At 43.2% G+C, this 23074-nt stretch overlaps 1 protein-coding gene across 3 annotated transcripts in view; it reads left to right on the top strand.

Annotated features, from left to right (window-relative positions):
- Positions 1-23074, top strand: part of glra3 (glycine receptor, alpha 3) — a 90549-nt gene that overhangs the window by 7969 nt on the left and 59506 nt on the right. For all 3 annotated transcript variants that reach the window (XM_061275162.1, XM_061275160.1, XM_061275161.1), the window contains 2 exons: positions 13498-13628; positions 18879-18946. In XM_061275162.1, the coding sequence (XP_061131146.1) occupies positions 13498-13628; positions 18879-18946 (199 nt within the window). The remainder of the gene's footprint in view (positions 1-13497; positions 13629-18878; positions 18947-23074) is intronic.

The raw sequence follows: 23074 nt of genomic DNA, 5'->3' as shown, positions 1-23074 counted from the left end.
TGGCAGGCAACAGCGGCAGCTGACTTACATCTCGGAGTTCACGACGGGCATTGCACACCTTTCTGGAAAACACAACCAGGTTTCAGACTACCTCTCCCGTGCTGTTGCGGGAGCGGTCCACCTCGGCTTGCACTACAACAGCATGGCAGCAGAGCAGGCCACTGCCTCGGATGTGCATGCCTGCTGCTCATCCACTACTGGACTGCGGCTGCAGGAGGTGGCATTCGAAGACGCTGGCACCACTCTGCTTTGTGACATCACTATGGGCTGTCCGAGGCCTGTTGTGCCTGTGAAGTGGAGGCGGCCTGTTTTTGACGCCATGGCCTCTCACACCCCGGTACCAAGTCCTCACAATGGCTGGTGGCAGCCAAGTTTGGCACGGACTAAAAAAGGACATGAGGGACTTGGCGAACACCTGTGTCGAATGCCAACGTGCCAAAGTACCACTGGAACGATTTCAAGTGCCAGAACGCCGTTTTGACCAGTTCGCCCACTTCCACCCTCGCAGGGTTACACTCACGTGCTCACTGAGCTGAGGTGGTTCCTCTGTCATCTATAACATCAGCTATGTTGCGGAGTTGCCGCAACCCCCGAAACGGAGACGGCCTCCGACTAGGCCTCCTCTTCCCGTTCCTCCTCACCCTCCGCCATGCCGCAGGGGAGGCCTGCAGACAGACATGGAGGGGGTGGTTCCACCTTCTCTCGTGCAGTGTGGCCGCACTGGACGTTTGATTCGCCCCCCACGCCGTTTTTTCTTTTCTCAGGTTTTCTGTTGATGTGAATTCTGGGGGGGGGGGGGGGTCATGTGTAGTGCTTTCTCCAAGGACAACATAATTCACTTTATCATATGTGTGTTCTGTTAAATGTTATGACGCTCTGATTAAATTTATAGTTGCGGTCCCTTGAAGAGTTCCCGTGACCTTTTTCTGTCATGCACATTGGATGTTACGGAGTCAGTTAATAAACACGGCTCACAGAGTCTGAATGTGAGAAGTTTTTGGCTCATTTTCTACGCCTTTAAAGCAACTTACATAGCCTTTCAGATTCAGTATTTAAAGATTCAAAATCAGCTATCGCAATTTTCCTCATGGTCTGATAAATCACACCACGCATACGAAATTAATCTATTTTCATAAACTCCTCTCGGAATTCACAAAGGCCTTATTGCTCGTTTGGCAAGTTCGCACACCTTAAGAATATTAGGTCGTTAGTGTACCAAATACACAAATGCTCGCTAATCAGGCATATAGAGGGTCCGGCAAAATGATCTGATACATTTGTAGGTTTAATAAATGCAAATAAATCAAAGAAACAAAAAAACTTTTTTTTTTTCGAAAAGTACATATATTGCTATATTGTTTTGTTTCGTTTCGTTCCATTTTTGTTTTGTTTTCGAATAATGTCATTTTGTTTTGTTTCAGTTGCTAACATAAATTGGACCGGTGAGCATCACGCTTTCATAGTGGAAACGTTTATCAACAACTAATCTGTGACTGCAACACAACGAGCGTTCCGTTTGCGCTTCAGACTTGGTAGACATGATCCCGTACCTGCTCGAAACACAATCTTTTTATGGGTTACTAACTTCAGAGTCAGTGGATCAGTATTAAAACGAAAATCAACGGGCTGACCTCACACCGCCGGCACTCCAGAAAATGTGGCAGTGGTAAGACCCAAATAACATTATTCAAAAACGAAACGGAAATGAAAGGAAACTAAACAAAACAAAACAAAACAAAATGCCATTATATGTTATTTTTGAAAATTAAAAAATAAGTTTTTGTTTCTCTAATTTATTTGCATTTTATTAAACCTACAAATGTGTCAGATCATTATGCTGGACCCTGTATAACACTAGGGATGCGCCAAGCAATCGGTGAGCAATCATGATTGGTCGATTTAAAGAGCATGATTGGAATTTTTGATCAAAGCCCTCATGGCCCATCATCATGGTCAATTATTGCCCTCAGGGTTCTCATCAGACGCATACAAAAGATGCAGAATGCCAATGCTTTATCAGTGAGCCACTGTGTACATCGTTAATGACTTTCAGGAGCAAGGTCCCATGAACTTTGATTAAATCAGAGTGCCATTATGAATGTAAATGTACGTATTGAAGTGGGTGAAACAACAATGTGTACATATTTTGTTAGGTTAGACAAACTCATATACGTTTTCATGTTCATATGTGTGCAAATCTTCTCATTATTTGATATAAACATATCTGCTCCATCAGAACACGAATACAGCACCCAGAACTTTGTGGCCACATGGGCAAGGACGGCGGACACAACACACACACACACGCACGGACGCACACGTGCAGACACACGCACGCGCACACACACACTCACACACTCTTCACACACTTCACACACTCTTCACACGCTTCATACAATAATCACACACACAAGAATCACATTCACACACCCAAAGACTCACCCATGTACACTACACACACCTGCTCTCACATCCTTACGACCAAACGTGTGCCGTTACCTTTTTGCCAGTTTGCCTGTATGACCCTAACCCCTATGAGCCACAGTGCCTGTTAATTTTTGCCAATAATTCAGTAATGCAATCAAAACTGAACCACGTCTTCCCTCCTGTGTTCTGACCGACACCCAGGGGCGAAAATATCATAACCATCCGAGCCAACCCCCTATAGTATAGGTCCACGCCGCCACACGCCTGGAAGTCGACGCCGGTGCTTGGGTCCGTGTGGCGGTTAACTATTATTGTTATAGTTCAGGGGTCACCAACAGGGGCCCGCGGGCACCAGGTCGCCCGTGAGGACCGCATGAGTCGCCCGCAGGACTGTTCTAAAATTAGCTCAAATAGCGGCCCTTGTCAGTGAGCTGCTTCTATTTATTTTACAGTCAAACATCGGCTTTCGAACGTCCTGGTTCTCGAACAAATCGGAATTTGAACAAAAATTCTAGATTTTTTTGCTTCGGTTGTCGAACAAAATTCGGAGGTCGAACCTCGTGCGATGAGCAGGGAGGACCCGAGAAAACACGACCGCGCGGCACCAGGACACCCTAGGCCGCAGTTCGATGATCGACTTCGTAGTCGTGTTATCGGATTTGCGGCCCCATGTTTTGGACACTCGGGTGAAAAGAGGGGCGGAGCTGTCAACTGATCACTACCTGGTGGTGGGTTGGCTCCGATGGTGGGGGAAGATGCCGGTCCAACCTGGCAGGCTGTGAGGGTCTGCTGGGAATGTCAGGCAGAATCCCTTCTCAGGAAGAGCTTCAATTCCCACCTCCGGCAGACCTTTTCCCACGTCCTGGAGGAGGCGGGGGACATTGAGTCCGAGTGGAACATCTTCCGTGCCTCCATAGTTGAGGCAGCCGACCGGAGCTGTGGCCGTAAGGTGTTTGGTGCCTGTTGTGGCTGCAATCCCCAAACCCGCTGGTGGACACCGGCGGTAAGGAATGCCGTCAAGCTGAAGAAGGAGCCCTAACGGGCCGTTTTGGCCTGCGGGACTCCGGAGTCAGCCGACAGGTACCGGATGGCCAAGCGGAACACGGCTTCGGTGGTTGCTGAGGCAAAAACCCGGGCGTGGGAGGAGTTTGGCAAGGCCATGGAGAATGACTTCCGGACGGCTTCGAGGAAATTCTAGTCCACCATCCAGCGTCTCAGGAAGGGGAAGCAGTGCACCGTCAACACTGTTTACAGTGGAGATGGCGTGCTGCTGAACTCTGGACGTCGTGAGTCGGTGGGGAGAATATTTGGAAGACCTTCAAAATTTTCCAGGATTTAGTTTTTTGCTTGCCGCCGCCCACTCCAGCACTGTCACCAACAGCCCCCGCCCCCCTGCCGTTGCGCTACTCCAGCTGCACCCGGCTCAAATGCAAAATATTTCCTTACAAGACTCTTTGAGCGACCTGGCTTCTCAAAAAGCTGCCGTGTTGGACTTCCACTCCCTCTTGCTGAACCCATTGTTATGAAAGACATTTTTTTTGCATGTTGGTACTGAAATTATCAGTTATTTTGCCAACACTACTCATGACTGTTCCGCTGTTAAGTAGTCTTGCAGAGTCTTTGGTCCACCTTCAATATCTCATGGCAACAAAATAGAGGAAAAAAGTTGTTTTGAGCCATGATTTTTCTGTTTGCTTCTTCACTATTGTGGCGTACAAAGGTTTATCATGGGCAAAGACAGCAGACACCATTACTAAAACATTCAAGAGAGACACAAGTCTTTGTGAGCACGCATGCAATGCATTATGTAGGGTTTTCCCTGCCAAACATTGCTCAACCATCTTTCTTTCACTTAACACTAACATTTGTTGAAATGGAGAAATATTTATAACGTTCAATTTAACTAGAAAGCAAGTCAGTAGAACACAACTCTCCTGAAGAAACGATGATCTCTCTGATCAGCCAGTGGCTATTCTCCACTGAATTATTCCCTGGGCAGGACTACTTCTGAGTGACCCCCCCCCCCCCACCCCCTCCTAAAAACAAACCCCACACATTTTATCTTGGCTATACAGTTTTTTTTTAATTACAACAGTATATGCTCCAAGATATTTTAAAAGAGACCCTGTAATTGCAATTGCAATTGAGCTTGATATACACAATATAACTCTTATACAAAAATTAAAGGAACACTTTGAAAATACATCAGATTTCAATGGTGACAACAAAAATGTTGGATATCTGTACTGATATGGACAGTTTAATGTCTCAGGAACAAAATGTTTTGATGGAAATAAAAGTTTTCAGCCTATAGAAAGCTCAATATATAGACACCCCAAAAATCAAAGTGAAAAAATGATGTGTCAGGCTCGTCCATTTTGCCTAAATTCAATTTCTGCAACTCAAAATGATTTTCAATAGCTTGTGTGGCCCCCACGTGCTTGTATGCATGCTTGACGACGCGGCATGCTCCTAATGACACGACAGACGGTGTCTTGTGGGATGTCCTCCCAGATCTGTCTAAGGGCATCAGTGAGCTCCTGTAAAGTCTGAGGAGCAACCTGGCGCTGTCTGATGGACTGAAACATTATGTCCTAGAGGTGTTCTATCGGGTTTAGATCAGGTGATCGTGAGGGCCATTCAATTGTGTCAATTCCTTCATCCTCCAGATACTGTCTGCATACTCCTGTCACATGAGGCCGGGCATTGTCGTGGATCAGGTGGAACCCAGGACCTACTGCACCAGCGTAGGGTCTGACCATGGGTGCAAGGATTTCATCCCGATACCTAATGGCAGTCAGACTGCCGTTCTCTAGCCTGTTCGTCCCTCCATGGAAATGCCTCCCCAGACCATCACTGACCCACCACCGAACCGGTCATGCTGAATGATGTTGCAGGCAGTATAGCGCTCTCCTTGGCTTCTCCAGACCCTTTCACGTCTATCACAGGTGCTCAGGGTAAACCCGCTCTCATCTATGAAAAGCACAGGGCGCCAGCGGCGGACTTGCCAATTCCGGTGTTCTATGGCAAATGCCAATCGAGCTCCACGGTGCTGACCAGTGAGCACAGGGTACACTACAGGATGTCGTGCTTTGAGGCCACCCTCGTGAAGTCTGTTTCTGACTGTTTGGACAGAGACATTCACACCAGTAGCCTGCTGGAGGTCATTCTGTAGGGCTCGGCAGTGCTCAACCTGTTTCTCCTTGCACAAAGCAGCAGATATCGGTCCTGCTGATGGGATGAGGACCGTCGACGGCCCTGTCCAGCTCTCCTAGAGTAACTGCCTGCCTCCTGGAATCTCCTCCATGCTCTGGAGATGGTACTGGGAGACATCAAATCTTCTTGCAACAGCACGCATGGATGTGCAATCCTGGAGGAGTTGGACAATCTGCTCAACTTCAACATCAAAAAGGCACAGAAAGAAAATCATTTATCCACTTAATTAGATTATATTACATCCAAGATTAGATATTAATCAATATGCTGAATTTTATTTTGTGTGCAGCATAGAGTTTCTTCTGCACAGAGACTACTTTTCATTTTGCAAAGCTGGGGTAAATACTAGGGGTGTAACGAGATGTTTTTTGACCGATACAATATGCATTGATATAAGGCCTGACAATTTGACATATCCGTACAGATATATCGCTCTCTTAGAATCTGATAAAGGCAATTTCAACAAAATATAGTGTTGTAATAATCATTCAATATAGTAGCAATGGCTTTGGTATGGCAAAGGTAAATAAACTCCAAAAAAACAACATACCGTTTTTTTCCGTGTATAGTGCGCAAAATTTAACTAATTTATTGTCCTAAAATCTGGGGTGCGTATTATACATGGGTACAAAGAAAAAAAAAATTTTTTTTTTTTTTTAAATTTTTTTTTTTTTTTTTTTTTAAAAGAAAGTCATGGTACAACAAAACCAACAACAGGACTGACCGACAAAGTCGTGGAACAAAAAGACAGGGTGACATTACCAAAGACAGGAACAGAATGACGGTGAGCGAGGGGCAGACAGGACTTAAATACAAAACACGTTACATCGATTGAGGTGACACAGGAAGAGAGGAGCGACGCGAACAGAAACTATGGCAACCTAGACACATAGCAAAACTGGGGACGAGACATGACAAATCTCCCCCGAAATAAAACTCGCCTTTCTTCTTGTTTGTTGTCAATCGCGCATCGCATTCAGCCATCCTGCCCAACACACTTAGTAAAATTCATAACTGACGACACATCGTTTGATGCGATGGTGCAATCCTTGATGGTGTGTTATTGTCAAATATTGTTTGTTTTTTAATCTCCATCGCGGACCGGACGTCATACGGAGGCCGCCATTACAGATGCGCAGAACGGTTGCGCAAGACACGTCAGCTATATAAAGAGCGAGAGTTCAGTTCTCCACCTATTAGTTTCAATTCACAGTTTAATTAGCAGTTTCAATCAGCAAATAACAAAATGCGTATTACAGGTAATATTATATTTCACAACACTTTGCCTTGTTCCTTTCGTCTCTGCTGTTCACTTCAAACACGCTCCATACGACCGCAATGCTCTTGTACCAGACGCTCGCTCGATCACCTGCTAGTTTGCTGTCTGTCACAATGTACCCTACACAAATCCGAAACATTTGTTGCGGCTCCGAGTCACGACGAGGGGCAAGTTTTGGTTTCCAAGGGTGTTTTTATTCCTCTTCAACGTCTCTCCCATACAGAGCCGCCTCTTTCCCGTGCGCGGTGGTGCGTTTATGGGCAGTCGGAGAAATCAACGCCAACCAAAAAAATTACATCCAGCCTAGTTAAGACCATACCAAAGACTATAAAAATGGGACCCATTGCCTCCCTGCGTGTGTGACGATCATTGGGACTTAAAAAAAAAATAAATAAATAAATAAATTTAAAAAAATTCATAAAAATTGGGTGCGTATTATACATGGGTACAAGCTTTTTTCCAGCATCAGCATGCCATTTTTAGGGGTGCGTACTATACATGGGGGCGCACTATACACGGAAAAAAACGGTACGTTATTTCATTGAATTTTATTTTTAAACCAATTCAGCTTTGCTGATGCCTAATGTAAAAAAAACCTAAAGTTTAGAGGTAGATGTTCATTAGTAGAGATACCATTGTATTATCTCAGTTGCATACTTGCCGCAAATCTGCGGTGTCAACCAGAGATGATGTGTATTAGCGAAAAACAAATGAAAGTTTATAAAAGATAACATTCAAACTTGAATTTAAAAAAGGGCATGAGGAATTTTGAGTCTAAACTTATATCAATGAAATCAGTAGTGTCAAGCTTATTTTTGGCACGGGCGACATCGTAGTCAGTTTCCTTCGGTGGGCCATTATGATGTCGACGCCTTATACACAGTATAGGCGACACAAGAAACGAATGAATAACTAGTTTTGAAATCAGAAACTCGTAAAACCTGTTCAAATATCTTAAAAAGATGAACGTAATCAGCAATAGCAATATCTTTTGTTTTTTAAAAGTTTAGATAATTTGTCATTTTAGTACTGAAACATTAAGTTGATGCACAATTTGTCTTCACGGGCCACATATAATGACATGGCGAGCCTTGAGTTTGACACCTATGAATTTAATCAATCATCCATCCATCTATCCATCCATCTTCTTCCGCTTATCCGGGGTAGGGTCGCGGGGGCAGCAGCTTTAGGAGGGACTCCCAGACTTCCCTCTCCCCAGCCACTTCGTCCAGCTCATCCCGGGGGAGCTCATGGCATTCCTAGGCCAGCTGAGCGACATGGATCCTCCCGTCTTTGGCCACCGCCCAGCTCTCTTTGCACCTTTGGCCTCTCACACCGGTGTTGAGCCCATGGGAAGGGGAACCCACGTTCCCTTTTCGGGCTGTGCCTGGCCCCGGCCCATGGGTGAAGGCCCGGCCACCAGACGCTCGCCTTCGACCCCCAACTCTAGGCCTGGCTCCAGATTATGTCGCGTCAATGTGTGGCCAGAATTGACGTAAACAAGTCCAGCTGTCAATTATTTTTAATCATAGAGCTTACGACTGGGTACGTCCGGTGATGTGCCAAAGTAGGTACCCCCGTGATCATCCCCTGCTGCAGGAGCGTACATGCAATGAGTGAAAGGCGAAAGCCGTTGCTGTGCGGTAGACAGCGTGTTTTCAATAAAAACATGAAGAATACACTTTTGTGTTTGTCAACTTCCATCTTTAGAAGCTAGGTTCCTGTCAGGTTTAATTCGGTGACTGAATAACTGTTAAGAGAAGAGCAACCGCAAACAAACCACAAGTGAGACAGAATATTAATTATTTTTTCGCGAGGAGTGCAGTACAGATCGCTTACAACAATCTCACTACACTAAATATCTGGATGCACTCCCGCTCTTTTTATTTGGATTTGCCCTACCCACAATCGTGAGACAAAAGCCCCTAAAGGGGAGGGGGAAAGCATGTGGGCTTTGCCTCGTAAGCAAAAATCACAAGGTGTTACATACTGATAACAACATGTGGGAAGAGGAATTTGAGTGGACTGGATAGAGAAGAGAAAACCTTTGACCTCTAGTCAAAACATAGCAGGGGATGTTTTACGACATTGTGTAGGATGGGACAAACTAGGTTATTTATTACTGGATACGCACATTCCAACATAATCCTACGATCAAGATAGTTACATAGAAAACCCTGACAATGATGGTTACTTGTAGGTTCACTGGGGGTGCAAGACAACGATGAGGCATGTTGTTTCTCAAAATGGTCTTTGTTAAAAAGGAACTGTCTCGGTAGATGTCTTCTTTTGCTGAGTTGTCCGCTGCGTCCTGTCTGACCCAGCTGTAACATCTCTCCTGACCCAGCCATAACCTTTCTCTTCTGTGGTACATCATAAAAAGAGCAAGGCCAAACAGCAAGCATATAGTGCAGTAATAATGCGGTAAAGCATTGATTAGAGAACGCATGATAACATATATATACATTTTTCTAACAGTTCCTTTTATTTTATTTTAGTTTTTTAAGTTCTCACTTGCATTATGCGCAAAGTGCATCTATGCGTTTTGGGTTGACTGAACAACAAAGCACGGCCCTTCTCTGGTTAGGCAGGTGGCCTCAGCTTTGGTACTCAGATGGACGTAACCTGAGACTATGTACAGTGTCCAATATTGTAAAAATATTTAGATTAATTTATTTCTTTTTAAATGCAGCACATCTCTCATTGTAAGATTAACATTCCTTCTACACTCTGCTTCTAATGTATTCAGTGTATGAGAGACCGTAGTTCTACCTCAAAAACATAATTTATACGAGGTATAAAATATTTACGAGGTTTGAATGTTATGCTGTGTTTGTTCTCTCATGTTTAAGAACGAAGACAAGGGAACATGGAAAATGGATGTGAAAAGGGAAACAGAGGAAAGGACAAACGAAGAATTGGGTGAGGTGCCTCCTTAGATGGCTAAGTAGTTTAGCAGCTGACTTAAGAGCCTCAAAAAATGACCAATCATCCCTCAACAATCCAGTGGATTAGAAACAAAGATTGTCCCAAGATGTAGGTTAAGATATATTATAATGAAATGAGTTAACGAGAGTCTGAAAAAAATGTTTTAATGGACATATTAATACAGCAGATGTAACTTGAAAAGCAACATGCACCTGTCAAAATGCGGCAAGAACAAAAAATTACAACCACAAAATTCAGTATTATTTAGGGTGATCTGAATTTAGAGTGTTTTAAAGGGGCTGATCTTCTTTAATCAATTGAGCAACACAATCCTTTTCACTCCATCACTCAATCCCCCTCAACAGTAGAACTATGTTAAAAGACAGAGTGATGTAAGAGAGAGAGAGAGAGAGAGAGAGAGAGAGAGAGAGATAGAGAGAGAGATAGAGAGAGAGAGATATAGAGAGAGAGAGATAGAGATAGAGATATATATTCGGGTTCCCGAAGCGGACAGTAGAGCGTGTAGCCCAGATGAAAAAGGGAGAGAGAGGGGGAGAGAATACAATCCCCACTATTTGGACCAAATCAATTGAATTTATGTACACATAAATAGCTGCTATTAAATTAAAAAACAGCTGTCCAGTAGTGTCATCCTCAAATTAAGACAGTAACAGTGCTAAGTGAATCACTGTGCTGCTCAGGATGTCTTATATAATACCAAAGTATTTCAACACTAAAATCGTTAAAATACAAATCCGTATAGCTGTTTTCATTTGGACCAAATAAATTGAATTTATGTACATATAAAGCACTAAGATAAGATATTCTTTCATATGTATTCCATAATGTGTCACGTCCCACTACTCAAAAATCGGAATCTGGTCTTCTTTCCTCTAACTGTTCGTGCATGAACTTGTTAAGGAGAGGTTAAATGAGGCAAACCAAAACATCAAGGTCACACTCCATTAGAGTAAATGCTAGTACCTCCAAAATGCCAAAGTAAAAGCTGATTCTAAAAAGACATGTCGTGTGTGTGCGTTGGTGTGTGTGCGTGCGTGTGCGCTTGCGCGTGCGCTTTTGTTTATCAGGGCTGTCCTTGCTGAAAGCAGGGATATTTTTGGAAATGTTCTATCTTATCACATCCTGTGAATACACAAACACACAAATATAGCATGTAGTAGGCACGTGCAGAGATTGACCCCTAGTGGTGCCCAAGCATATACCCTTATTTTGCTCAAGATGAGAAAATTTGAAAACCTGAGCCCATTTTTTTTCCATTCATTAACAACATAAAAATGTAACCCACCGAACTGTTTTGACATTTGAGTTCTTGTGGGAATAGTGCTCCGCTCAGAATCGCAACGCGCGCAGTCCCGCCACTTAACCCCTCCTCCTCTTCCACCACTTTGGTTATGGGTAATTTTCAGACTAAGGTTCCTTGTACTGGTAGTACCTGGTTATAAGAATGTTCTTGCCACCAGTCTTGTATTTACACACAGCAGCTATGTCTACGCTCATAGGGCAAGGTAGTTCATCCAAATTAAACTGATGGTGTATGTCACAGGGGTGTCCAAATTTTTTGCAAGGAGGGCCAGATTTGATAAAGTGCCCGGGTTCCAATATTTTTTTTTGGACATTTTTTAACTACAAAAATTTCATGCAAATACACACTATTATAAAACAAATTTCATTGCCACAATTGTCTTTATTTTTCAAATGACAAAATAACCAAATATGAGCCACTCAGGCAGATGTAAAAAACTCTAAGAACGCAAATTCTGCCTTTCATTCATGTCTGAAAAGTCAGATCTGAACAAACTGTATGAAATACACTGCTCAAAAAATTAAAGGAACACTTTGAAAACACATCAGATTTCAATGGTGAAAAAAAAAGTTGGATATCTATACTGATATGAACAGTTTAATGTCTTAGGAACAAATGATTTCAGCCTACAAAGGGCTCACCCCATATAGACACCCCAAAAATCTAAGTGAAAAAATTATATGACAGGCTCGTACATTTTGCCTAAATTCAATTTCTGAAACTCAAAATTCTTTTCAATATCTAGTATGCATGCTTGACAACGTCGCGGCATGCTCCTAATGAGACGACGGATGTGTCTTGTGAGATGTCTAAGGGCATCAGTGAGCTGTAAAGTCTGAGGAGCAACCTGGTGGCGTCATATGGACCGAAACATTATGTCCCAGAGGTGTTCTATCGGGTTTAGATCAGGTGATCGTGAGGGCCATTCAATTGTGTCATACCTTCATCTTCCAGATGCTATCTGCATACTCTTGCCACATAAGGCCGAGCATTGTTGTGGATCAGGAGGAACCCAGGACCTACTGCACCAGCGTAGGGTCTGACCATGGGTGCAAGGATTTCATCCCGATACCTAATGGCAGTCAGACTGCCGTTCTCTAGCCTGTAGAGGTCTGTTCGTCCCTCCATGGAAATGCCTCCCCAGACCATCACTGACCCACCACCGAACCGGTCATGCTGAATGATGTTGCAGGCAGCACAGTGCTCTCCTTGGCTTCTCCAGATCATTTCACGTCTATCACAGGCGCTCAGGGTAAACCTGCTCCCACCTGTGAAAAGCACAGGGCGCCAGGGGCTTGACTTGCCAATTCTGGTGTTCTATGGCAAATGCCAATCGAGCTCCACGGTGCTGAGAAATGAGCACAGGGCACACTACAGGACGTTGTGCCCTGAGGCCACCCTCGTGAAGTCTTTCTGACTGTTTGGGCAGAGACATTCACACCAGTAGCCTGCTGGAGGTCATTCTGTAGGGCTCGGGCAGTGCTCAACCCGTTCCTCCTTACACAAAACAGCAGATACCGGTCCTGCTGATGGAATCAGGACTGTCTACGGCCCTGTCCAGCTCTCCTAGAGTAACTGCCTGTGTCCTGGAATCTCCATCCATCCATCCATCCATCCATCCATCCATCCATCCATCCATCCATCCATCCATCCATCCATCCATCCATCCATTCTCTATACCGCTTGTCCCCACGGGGGTCGAGGGCGTGCTGGAGCCTATCCCAGCAGTCATCGGGCAGTAGGCGGGGGATATCCTAAACCGGTGTCCAGCCGATCGCAGGGCACACAGAGACGAACAACCACGTCAGTGCCTCCCCAGTCATGAACCTCACCGCACGTCCATGGGCCTCGCCATAGCTTACCTCTCTGAGCTTCTCCCACAACCTTTTTAGTAACAAGCGTATAAGTGTATTAGATATCACAAAAATCATGAAAAATCCATAGATACGCTGCACCGCACTACAACATTACAATTATGAAGAGGGTTTGCTGGAGGTCAAAATGTGTTGTAATAAAAGTGAACAACAATCTATCGGAATCACCCAGATCTGTTGTTGACATTCGCCTTGAATGTTTCGAGGTGGGAACTGAGAAAAGCCGAGTGGTATGATTCCGTCTTCCAACCTTCTTCGAGTGCAGCATCCGTACTCCACTCAGTCGTTCATGTTGCTCGCTCACTTACTCGCTCGTCCGTATTGCTCACGCGCTCACTTGTCTGCATTGCTCACTCATCCGTATTGCTTACTCGCTCGTCTGTAATAAATTAAAAATGTGTTGTGCAGCTAAATTGAGTATTCTTTTGTGTATTTTGCCACTATAACAGTGTTGGCCAGTGTAAGGAGGTTGACCATGCTCCAAGAACTCGACAAGTGCCAATGTCTCCCTCTGACTTTCTGGACAAACTGATGGGAAGGACATCTGGATATGATGCCAGAATAAGACCAAACTTTAAAGGTATCACTTAACCAAGCTGATGGTTCTGTTTTTTTTATAGGGTTTTTTTTTTCAAAAGACGTTTGTGTACAAAGGAGGAAAATAATTTGAAGAATATATCGTTCTACTTTCAAATATTTCAGGCCGTAGTATATTTTTGAAATTGTTGTCTAGTTCCAAAACGCCACAAAAATGTCACAAATGCGACACAATAAGCAGTAATGTATGGATTTTTTCATATATTGCTGACAACAGCTATGATTTTAAATTACGGCATACCCATATCTGTCTGAACTATTGGGGTTTGTTTTCCTTTATTTAACCTTAAAGGGACACAAACCCAAAGATGGTCCATTTTTCATTAACTAGCAGTTTGTATATTTTTTGATCAAGAAAATTTAAACAGTTAGAATGTTCTATTTAATCAAATCATTGTAGAGAAATAATAAAATAACTACCGTTTTTTTCCGTGTATAGTGCGCCCCCATGTATAGTACGCACCCCTAAAAATGGCATGCTGATGCTGGAAAAAAGCTTGTACCCATGTATAATACGCACCCAATTTTTATAAAAAAAATTTTTAAAAAAAATTTAATTTTTTTTTTTTTTTTTAAGTCCCAATGATCGTCACACATGGAGGGAGGCAATGGGTCCCATTTTTATAGTCTTTGGTATGGTCTTAACTAGGCTGGATGTAATTTTTTTTGTTGGCGTTGATTTCTCCGACTGCCCGTAAACGCACCACCGCGCTATGTGCGCGCACGGGACAGCAAACGAGCAGGTGATCGAGCAAGCGTCTGATACGAGAGCATTGCGGTCGCATGGAGCGTGTTTGAAGTGAACAGCAGAGAAGAAAGGAACAAGGCAAAGTGTTGTGAAATAAAATATTACCTGTAATACGGATTTAGGTAGAGAACTGAACTCTCGCTCTTTATATAGCTGACGTGTCTTGCGCATGCGTTCTGCGCATCTGTAATGGCGGCCTCCGTATGATATCCGGTTTGCGTGTGTGCGAGAGCGAGCGAGAGAGAACGCTCAACCGTAGCGCGCCGCCGACCGCCCAACTGCACCGCGCTGGTTGATTATTGTGACAGAGCCGTCGCTGAAATTTAGAAGATATTTTTAAAGTCCTGATGTACTTTCTAAAATTTAAGTGGACCTCAGTGCGCACTGCGCAGGGAGCTTAATTTGGTGCGGTCGCGCAACCGCAGCGCGCCGGGCGCTCACTGTCGCATTGCTTAAAGAGCGCCTTTGTGTTTTAGGATGAACAGCAGAGACCAAAGGAACAAGGCAAAGTGTTGTGAAATAAAATATTACCTGTAATACGCATTTTGTTATTTGCTGATTGAAACTGCTAATTAAACTGTGAATTGAAACTAATAGGAAGAAAACAACTCTCGCTCTTTATATAGCTGACGTGTCTTGCGCATCCGTTCTGTGCATTTTATTTCACAACACTTTGCCTTTCTTCTTTGCTGTTCACTTCAAACACGCTCCATGCGACCGCAATGCTCTCGTATCAGACGCTTGCTTGATCACCTGCTCGTTTGCTGTCCCGTGCGCGCACGGAGCGCGGTGGTGCGTTTACGGGCAGTCGGAGAAATCAACGCCAATAAAAAAAATTACATCCAGCCTAGTTAAGACCATACCAAAGACTATAAAAATGGGACCCATTGCCTCCCTACGTGTGTGACGATCATTGGGACTTAAAAAAAAAAAAAAAGAAAAAAAAAATTTAAAAAAAGAAAAATTAAAAAAAAATTTGTACCCATGTATAATGCGCACCCCAGATTTTAGGACAATAAATTAGTTAAATTTTGCGCACTATACACGGAAAAAAACGGTAATGCCTTTAGAATGGCCAACTTTTAATGAGGAATATGGCCACACCCTTCCATGTCTTGGTTGATCACATCACAGAAGGAAGCGATCACAATTTCCCCATTGGAAATCATTGTACAGACATTTCTTGTGGACACCTCTACTGAGGGCCATTTCAACCTCTGAAAACCACATGAAACGATTCACCTTTTCATGGCTAAATTAAGAGGATGAAATGAGAATTTCTGCAGCTAAAATGCCACATTACGTCTATTTCCTTTCATCAGTCACCAACATCTGCAAACACGACACGTCCTGAAAGACTTTATAAAACCTGAATTGTTCATAGGCTGACATATTTGCAATTGAAATTTGTGAGGATTCATTTAACTTACATTTTCCCCTGAAGCCCACGTATGGGGTATCCCCTCCGCAGCCTATCCGAAAAGGAGGTGCTGTAAACGGCCACACTCAGCTTAACAGTCAGCCTCCTTGCAGGATGTCTAGTGCTCCCAATCTTTCCAACAAGCCGACCTCCGGGGGGTTGTCTTGCATTTATTTATTCCAAATTGAATTGCAACGCAGCTGACGCAGTCCACGGCAAGCCTTCTCGCTGAGTGGCAAGCCTAATTTTTTCATCCTTCGGGAATAGATGTACATTGATTTTTTTTCTGTTGGCGTATTGCAACACCCAGCCACAGTAAATCTATTAGGCATCTTAGCTGTCTTAAATGTTCAAAAAATACTATATTCCAAAACGGTAGGATGTTGACTAAGCATATTAAGCAAGCCAGAAAACAAGAGTAACATGCCTTCGCTTCCTTGTCTAACGTAGCCAGGCTGATGTGTCAATCAAGCAGACACCACCCAAAAAGTGGGTGTAAGTAAATGCACCGCCACTCTGTCCCCAAATACCGTTAAATCTTTTCAGATTTTTTTTTCAGGGAGGAATTGTAGTACATTACCGTAAATTCCGGACTATAAGCCGCACCGGACTATAAACCGCACCAGCTAAAATTGGGGGATATTTTAGGTTTTTTCTTATATAAGCCGCACCGGACTATAAACCGCACGTGCACACGCGTTTTTTACAAAGAAATACCGTTCACAGGAAGCCTTTTTAAAGTTTTAATAACATACTTTAATATGTCTTTCTAAACATTGCCTGTGACGCAGCAGTAGTACCACAGCAACACGGAAGTGTGCACGCGAGTTATTAACAAAGAAAGACTGGACACAGAAAGCTTTTTTAAAGTTTTAATAATATAACTTAACATTTCTTTCCAAACACTGCCCGTGACGCGGCAGTAATACCGCAGCAACACGGAAGTAACACAAGACTAATAGGGCTAGATTAAAAAAAACATACCTGGTAAAAGTCACTGAGACGCGGCGGTAACACAGCAGCAACACGGTAGTACAGCACCGGCAGGGCTCGTTAAAAAACATACCAGTAAAAGTAAAAAAAGAGCTTCATCGTCTTCATCTTCCTCCTGTGCACTGAAACCATCGAAGTCTTCCTCCTCAGCGTCCGATTGGAAAAGCGTTAGATATCCTTCGCCTCATAATTTCTCAGGCTCTCTTTCGTCGTCGCTTTTATGCATTTCTTCGAGTGTGATGAGGGTCTGTTCATGCTAATTTTATTCATGCACGAAGCGCTAAATTACATTAAACTAGCGAGCGACACGTATAGCTCCAGAGTAGACGGGACCACGAAATAAAGAAAAAGGGTGACGCAACACAATGTCATCAACATCGACTGCCTTTAGCTTAAAAGCGGCATCATATGCATTTCTTTTGTCCCCCATAATGACGGTTTGTGTATAAAAGCTCCCTTTCAGTAATGTCCGTCTTGATCTCGTTCTGTCTCTTCTTTGTGTGAATTATACGCCTATCAAAACACAAACTAGCAAGTCTTCTTCGGCGCATTATCTCTTCTTCGTCTGTCTCGCTATTGATTCCTGCTAGAGCGCACCGAAGGCCGTAGAAATACATAAATACGACTCGCCGCGCCGCCATTTAAGCTCTATTTCCCTCTTTGACAGCCAAATCGATTGCTTTTAACTTAAAAGCTGAGTCAAATGCATTTCTTCGTGTGTTTTCCATGATGAGGGTGTGTGCATGATGCACGAAGTGTTCAAAACACAAACTAGCACGTCTTCTTTGGCGCATTATCTCTTCTTCGTCTGTCTCGCTCTTGCTTCCTTCTAGAGCGCCCCCTGGAGGCCGTAAAAATCCATAAATACGCGGCGCCGCCATTTAAGCCTCAAAGTTCAAAGTAACCTTCTGAATAAAATGCATTAAAAGTTCACGTTCATTACAACTTGTTTTTGGTGAGCAAAATGTCAGAAGAATTGAATTTAAATGCTGATTGATTGGGTTTTAATACAATGCAGATGGTCCAAACCGCGCCACTGCTTTGTGTAATCTCTCAGTCACATAGAGTAAGAGAAAGGGTTTAGAGCCATTCGATGCAGGTCACCTAGCGTGCATTCTTACTAAAGCTCATGATAGTCACAAGCAATACAGCCAGAATAAGCAGCAGCCATAGTAGTGTTTCAAAATAGTATTTTTGTTGTTGTTTTTTTCTTCAAGATACCGCAGTGTACGAAAAAATCCTTATATAAGCCGCACCTGACTATAAGCCGCAGGGTTCCAAATTTTGGAAAAAAGTCGCGGCTTATAGTCCGGAATTTACGGTATTTAATACAGTCCTAGCATATAAGTGCCAATGTTGGGTTCACTTTATTGTCCCTTTAATTTAACCAGGTGCTCACCATTGAGATTTGAAACCTCTTGAAATATACTCTGCCTAAGCAGTTGAATGAAAGTATACAAAGTTAAATGCTCTTGATCTGATCTAAATTTATTGAACTAGTGTGTATTTCAATAGGCATCAGTCTCTTTTTACTTTATGCTGTAGATTACAAATGTCATGACCTAAAAACAACTAACCTGCAAACCCACACAATAACTGACTGGAAATAGTGAAATAAAGACAAAACTCTTTCATCTGTGAAGTAACATAAAATGCATCTTGATAAGAAGAACACTCAGTGGGCATAATACCACACCAACATCTAAAGCCATTTTCAACCAATCTACATTGGTAGGACCAACCAATGAAAATTGCTCATTTTGACCAAGAATGTCTGGCAAATCTATGGGTTAATCTAACCAATATTGTCTTTAACCAACTAGATTGGTAGTTTTCATTGGTGCCACCTTGGCCTGTTCAAAGCCTGCACCTGATTGACATAGTCACAGATTGTTTTCCTGTTCATCAGCTTAGCCACACTGGCACTAACATTTTTGACTGAATCTCTTGCAGGTAATTTCTTGTTTAATGATAGAATAGTCAGAGTACACATTGCTACTATGTATCCAACAGTGGGAAGTTTGGAAAAAACAACAACAAAATGTATAATAGTTCAAATTCTCCCTTTACAGGTCCTCCAGTCAATGTCTCCTGTAACATTTTCATCAACAGCTTTGGTTCCATTGCTGAAACCACCATGGTATGTACATAATAATGAAAATGAATGAATCTCAAGTCATTCACAATGTGTAGACATTAGTGGGCTTATAGGTCCGCTATTTCACACTACTAAATGGCAATTTCAATGCATTTTTATTACAATCGTGTGTCAAGTATATTCATGCAAGACATCAACTAATTAATGAGTTGAGTGATCCGGACATATCTTTGAATGCTAAGAGACATTTTCAAGTGAACTTTATGCGAGTTAAATCCGATGACAGGATTACAAAGTCGATCATCAAATTGGCCTAAGGTGCACATATGGACACCATTATGCTTGAACTTGATGTTCATTATGGACAATCCATGACTAGCATAGAAGTCCACCAATAGCACACCACTCAGGTTCTGATCGAGCGTGGGTGTTCTTGCCAATCACGCCCTTCCATGTCTCACTATCATTGCCCATGTGAGAATTGAAGTCAGCCAGCAGAGCAATGGAATCCCCAGAAGGAACAATCTTCAGGACTCCTTCCAAGGACTCCAAAAATGATGGGTACTCTGAACTGCTGTTTGGTGCATAGACACAAACAACAGTTCCAAAGGTGGTGGGAGGCTTCTCGTTCCCTGGGGTAAACCCCTATGTACAGGCGCATGTGTGGAGGCAAGTCCGACGATATCCGACGGAACCTTTCTACCTTGCACATCAGCTTGGGCTACTTTCCTGCTAGAGAGGTGACATTCCATGTCCCTAGAGCCAGATTCTGTAGCCGGTGATCGAACCGCGAAGGTCCAGGCCTTTGGCCACCACCCACCTCACGGCACACCCAATCCCTTTGGCCCCTCTCACAGATGGTGAGCCCATGGCATGTCGGACCCACGTTCCCTTTTCAGGATGTGCCTGGCCGGGCTTCATGGGTGCAAGCCCGGCCACCAGACGCTCGCCTTCGAGACCCACCTTTAAACGTTGTTACAGAGTTGGCACCCGTGACCCACGTCCGGACAAGGGAAAGCTGAATCCAATGTTCTCAATTAATCATCATCTCAATTACAGTGCCTTGGGAAAGTATTCGGCCCCCTTGAACCTTTCAACATTTCAGGCTTCAAACATAAAGTTATAAAAGTTTAATTTTTTGTCAAGAATCAACAACAAGTAGGACACAATCGTGAAGTGGAACAAAATTTATTGGATAATTTAAACTTTTTTAACAAATAAAAAACTGAAAAGTGGGGCGTGCAATATTATTCGGCCCCTTTACTTTCAGTGCAGCAAACTCACTCCAGAAGTTCAGTGAAGATCTTTGAATGATCCAATGTTGTCCTAAATGACTGATGAGGATAAATAGAATGCACCTGTGTGTAATCAAGTCTCCGTATAAATGCACCTACTCTTTGATAATCTCAGGGTTCTGTTTAAAGCGCAGAGAGAACCATGAAGACAAAGGAACACACCAGGCAGGTCCGAGATACTGTTGTGGAGAAGTCTAAAGCCGGATTTGGATACAAAAAGATTTCCCAAGCTTTAAACATCTCAAGGAGCACTGTGCAAGCAATTATATTGAAATGGAAGGAGTATCAGACCACTGCAAATCTACCAAGACCCGTCCGTCCCTCCAAACTTTCATCTCAAACAAGGAGAAGACTGATCAGAGATGCAACCAAGAGGCCCATGATCACTCTGGATGAACTGCACATAACCAGCTGAGGTGGGAGAGTCTGTCCATAGGACAACAACCAGTCGTGCACTGCACAAATCTGGCCTTTATGGAAGAGTGGCAAGAAGAAAGCCATTTCTCAAAGACGCGCAACCGTAGCACGTCGCCCACCTTGCAACTGCACCGCGCTGGTCGCATTATTGTGACAGAGCCGTCGCTGAAATTTAGAAAATATTTTTAAAGTCCCGCTGTACTTTCCAAAATTTAAGTGGACCTAAGTGCGCAGGGAGCTTAATTTTATCCGATTGCGCAACTGCAGCGCGCTGGTCGCATTATTGTGACAGAGCCGTCGCTGAAATTTAGAAAATATTTTTAAAGTCCTGATGTACTTTCCAAAATTTAAGTGGACCTAAGTGCGCAGGGAGCTTAATTTTGTCCGATCGCGCAACTGCAGCGCGCTGGTCGCGTTATTGTGACAGAGCTGTCGCTAAAATTGAGAAAATATTTTTAAAGTCCGGATGTACGTTCCAAAATTTAAGTGGACCTCAGTGCGCAAGGAGCTTAATTTGGTCCGATCGCGCAACCGCAACGTGCCGGGCTCTCACTGTCGCATTGCTTTAAGAGCGTCTTTGTGTTTTAGGATGGCTTTACTGCTCCCACTTGCTTTCTTTGGAGGCATGATTGGGGGTTATGTAATCCTCAAAGTAACGAAAATACAATAACAACGGAGTCAGTCGGCATCCGGGCCGTGCGGTCGTATTTTGTCGGGTCCTCCCGGCTCATCTCGCGAGGTTCGACCGCCAAATTTTGTTCGACAACCGAAGCAAAAAAATCTCTAATTTTTTGTTCGAATTCCGATTTGTTCGAGAACCGGGATGTTCGAAAACCGAGGTTTGCCTGTAAAATAAATAGATGCAGCTCACTGACAAGTGCAGATATTTGAGCTAATTTTAGAACAGTCCTGCGGGCGACTCATGTGGTCCTCACGGGCGACCTGGTGCCCGCGGGCACCGTGTTGGTGACCCCTGGCATATAGCAATCAGTATTCATATTTTATGGCCAAATCGTTACTCAATTCGACTTACCACAAATTCGTCCACAATAAATACTACATTTAAACTTATTTTAACACATCTAAACTTAGTAGAATTTAGTAGAATCTGTAGATATGTAGTGATGTAATGATCAGCTCATCAGCAAGCTCTATTAAGGCTGATAGCGATCCTGATTATTTGAATCAGGTGTGTTGTTGTAGGGCTGCACCTAAAACGGGCTGGATTGGCGCCCTTGAGGACCGGAGTTGGTGACCCCTGCCTTAGAGTATGTCACCAACGTTTTTGAAACCGAGAAGTACTAATTACTGTTACTCATTACAGTTTATTCTAAATGGTTAAACTCTACAATGATTCCTGAACCTCAATTTCTAAAACTATTAATATCAATCACAAAACCACTCAAAATGGTTGCAAAACTGCAACCATTTTGAAAGCACAAACACTAATAGGTCTTATAATTGATAAATAAGATAATCTGGATAATTATGGTCAAGCACAATTATTTACATCTGAAGTTTACCGTATTTTTTGGACTAAAAGTCGCTCCGGAATATCCGTCGCATCAGCCATAAAATGCCCAAAAAAGTGAAAGAAAACATATATAAGTTGCTCCAGAGTATAAGTCGCATTTTTCAAAATTTATTCGACAAAATCCAACACCAAGAACAGACATGAACGAGCAACAGCAAGCTAAACGATACGGTATGATAACGTGACATAAACATAAACGAGAAGCTGAGAACGGGCCTGATGTAACAATAAGTTATTCAAATAACTATAACATAAATAACACCTTTATCAAACCATCTGTGTCACTCCAAATCATTAAAGCCATCGATCAAGTTGGTCCTCCTTTATGTAAACAAGTCCGACGTCAGCGGCGCGTTGCAGTTCAAATTTTTCTACAGGCCCATATAACAATATATAAACCATGTATGAAATAATAATATAAACAACAATTTTATCGAACCATCCGTGTCACTCCAAATCAACAAATCCATGAGAGTCTTCGTCTTCCGTGTCACTTGAAAAAAAAAAATGAAAAAAACAACACAGCTGTTGACGCCGGAAAGACTACGCGCGCCGTGGACGTCAGACTAGATATATCAAATAAATGTAATATAAACAACAATTTTAACGAACCATCCATGTCCCTCCAAATCATTAAATCCTCCGGAATATTCATTCTCTGTGTCAAAAAAAACAAAACAAAAAAAACAGCTGTTGATTCCGGACCTCCGTGCGCCGCTGACGTCAGCCTCGTTGTCAGTTGGTGGCTCCAATTATTCCACAGATCTACGTATACAACTATATTGTAGCGTTACCAAAGTACCAGGCAAGACGTGGGTTTGGTAACCGGCTCTTTATTTCACAAATCAAGAGCTCAACATGTAAGCCAACACATGCAAGCGCCCTGGATGGCTCTTTCACTTTATCGAATACCCTCACACACAT

The sequence above is a fragment of the Syngnathus typhle genome, linkage group LG3 (assembly GCF_033458585.1).
Source record: "Syngnathus typhle isolate RoL2023-S1 ecotype Sweden linkage group LG3, RoL_Styp_1.0, whole genome shotgun sequence".
Taxonomy (NCBI): Eukaryota; Metazoa; Chordata; class Actinopteri; order Syngnathiformes; family Syngnathidae; genus Syngnathus; species Syngnathus typhle.
Note: the sequence above shows the minus strand (reverse complement) of the source record. Positions and strands in the feature narration are given on the sequence as shown.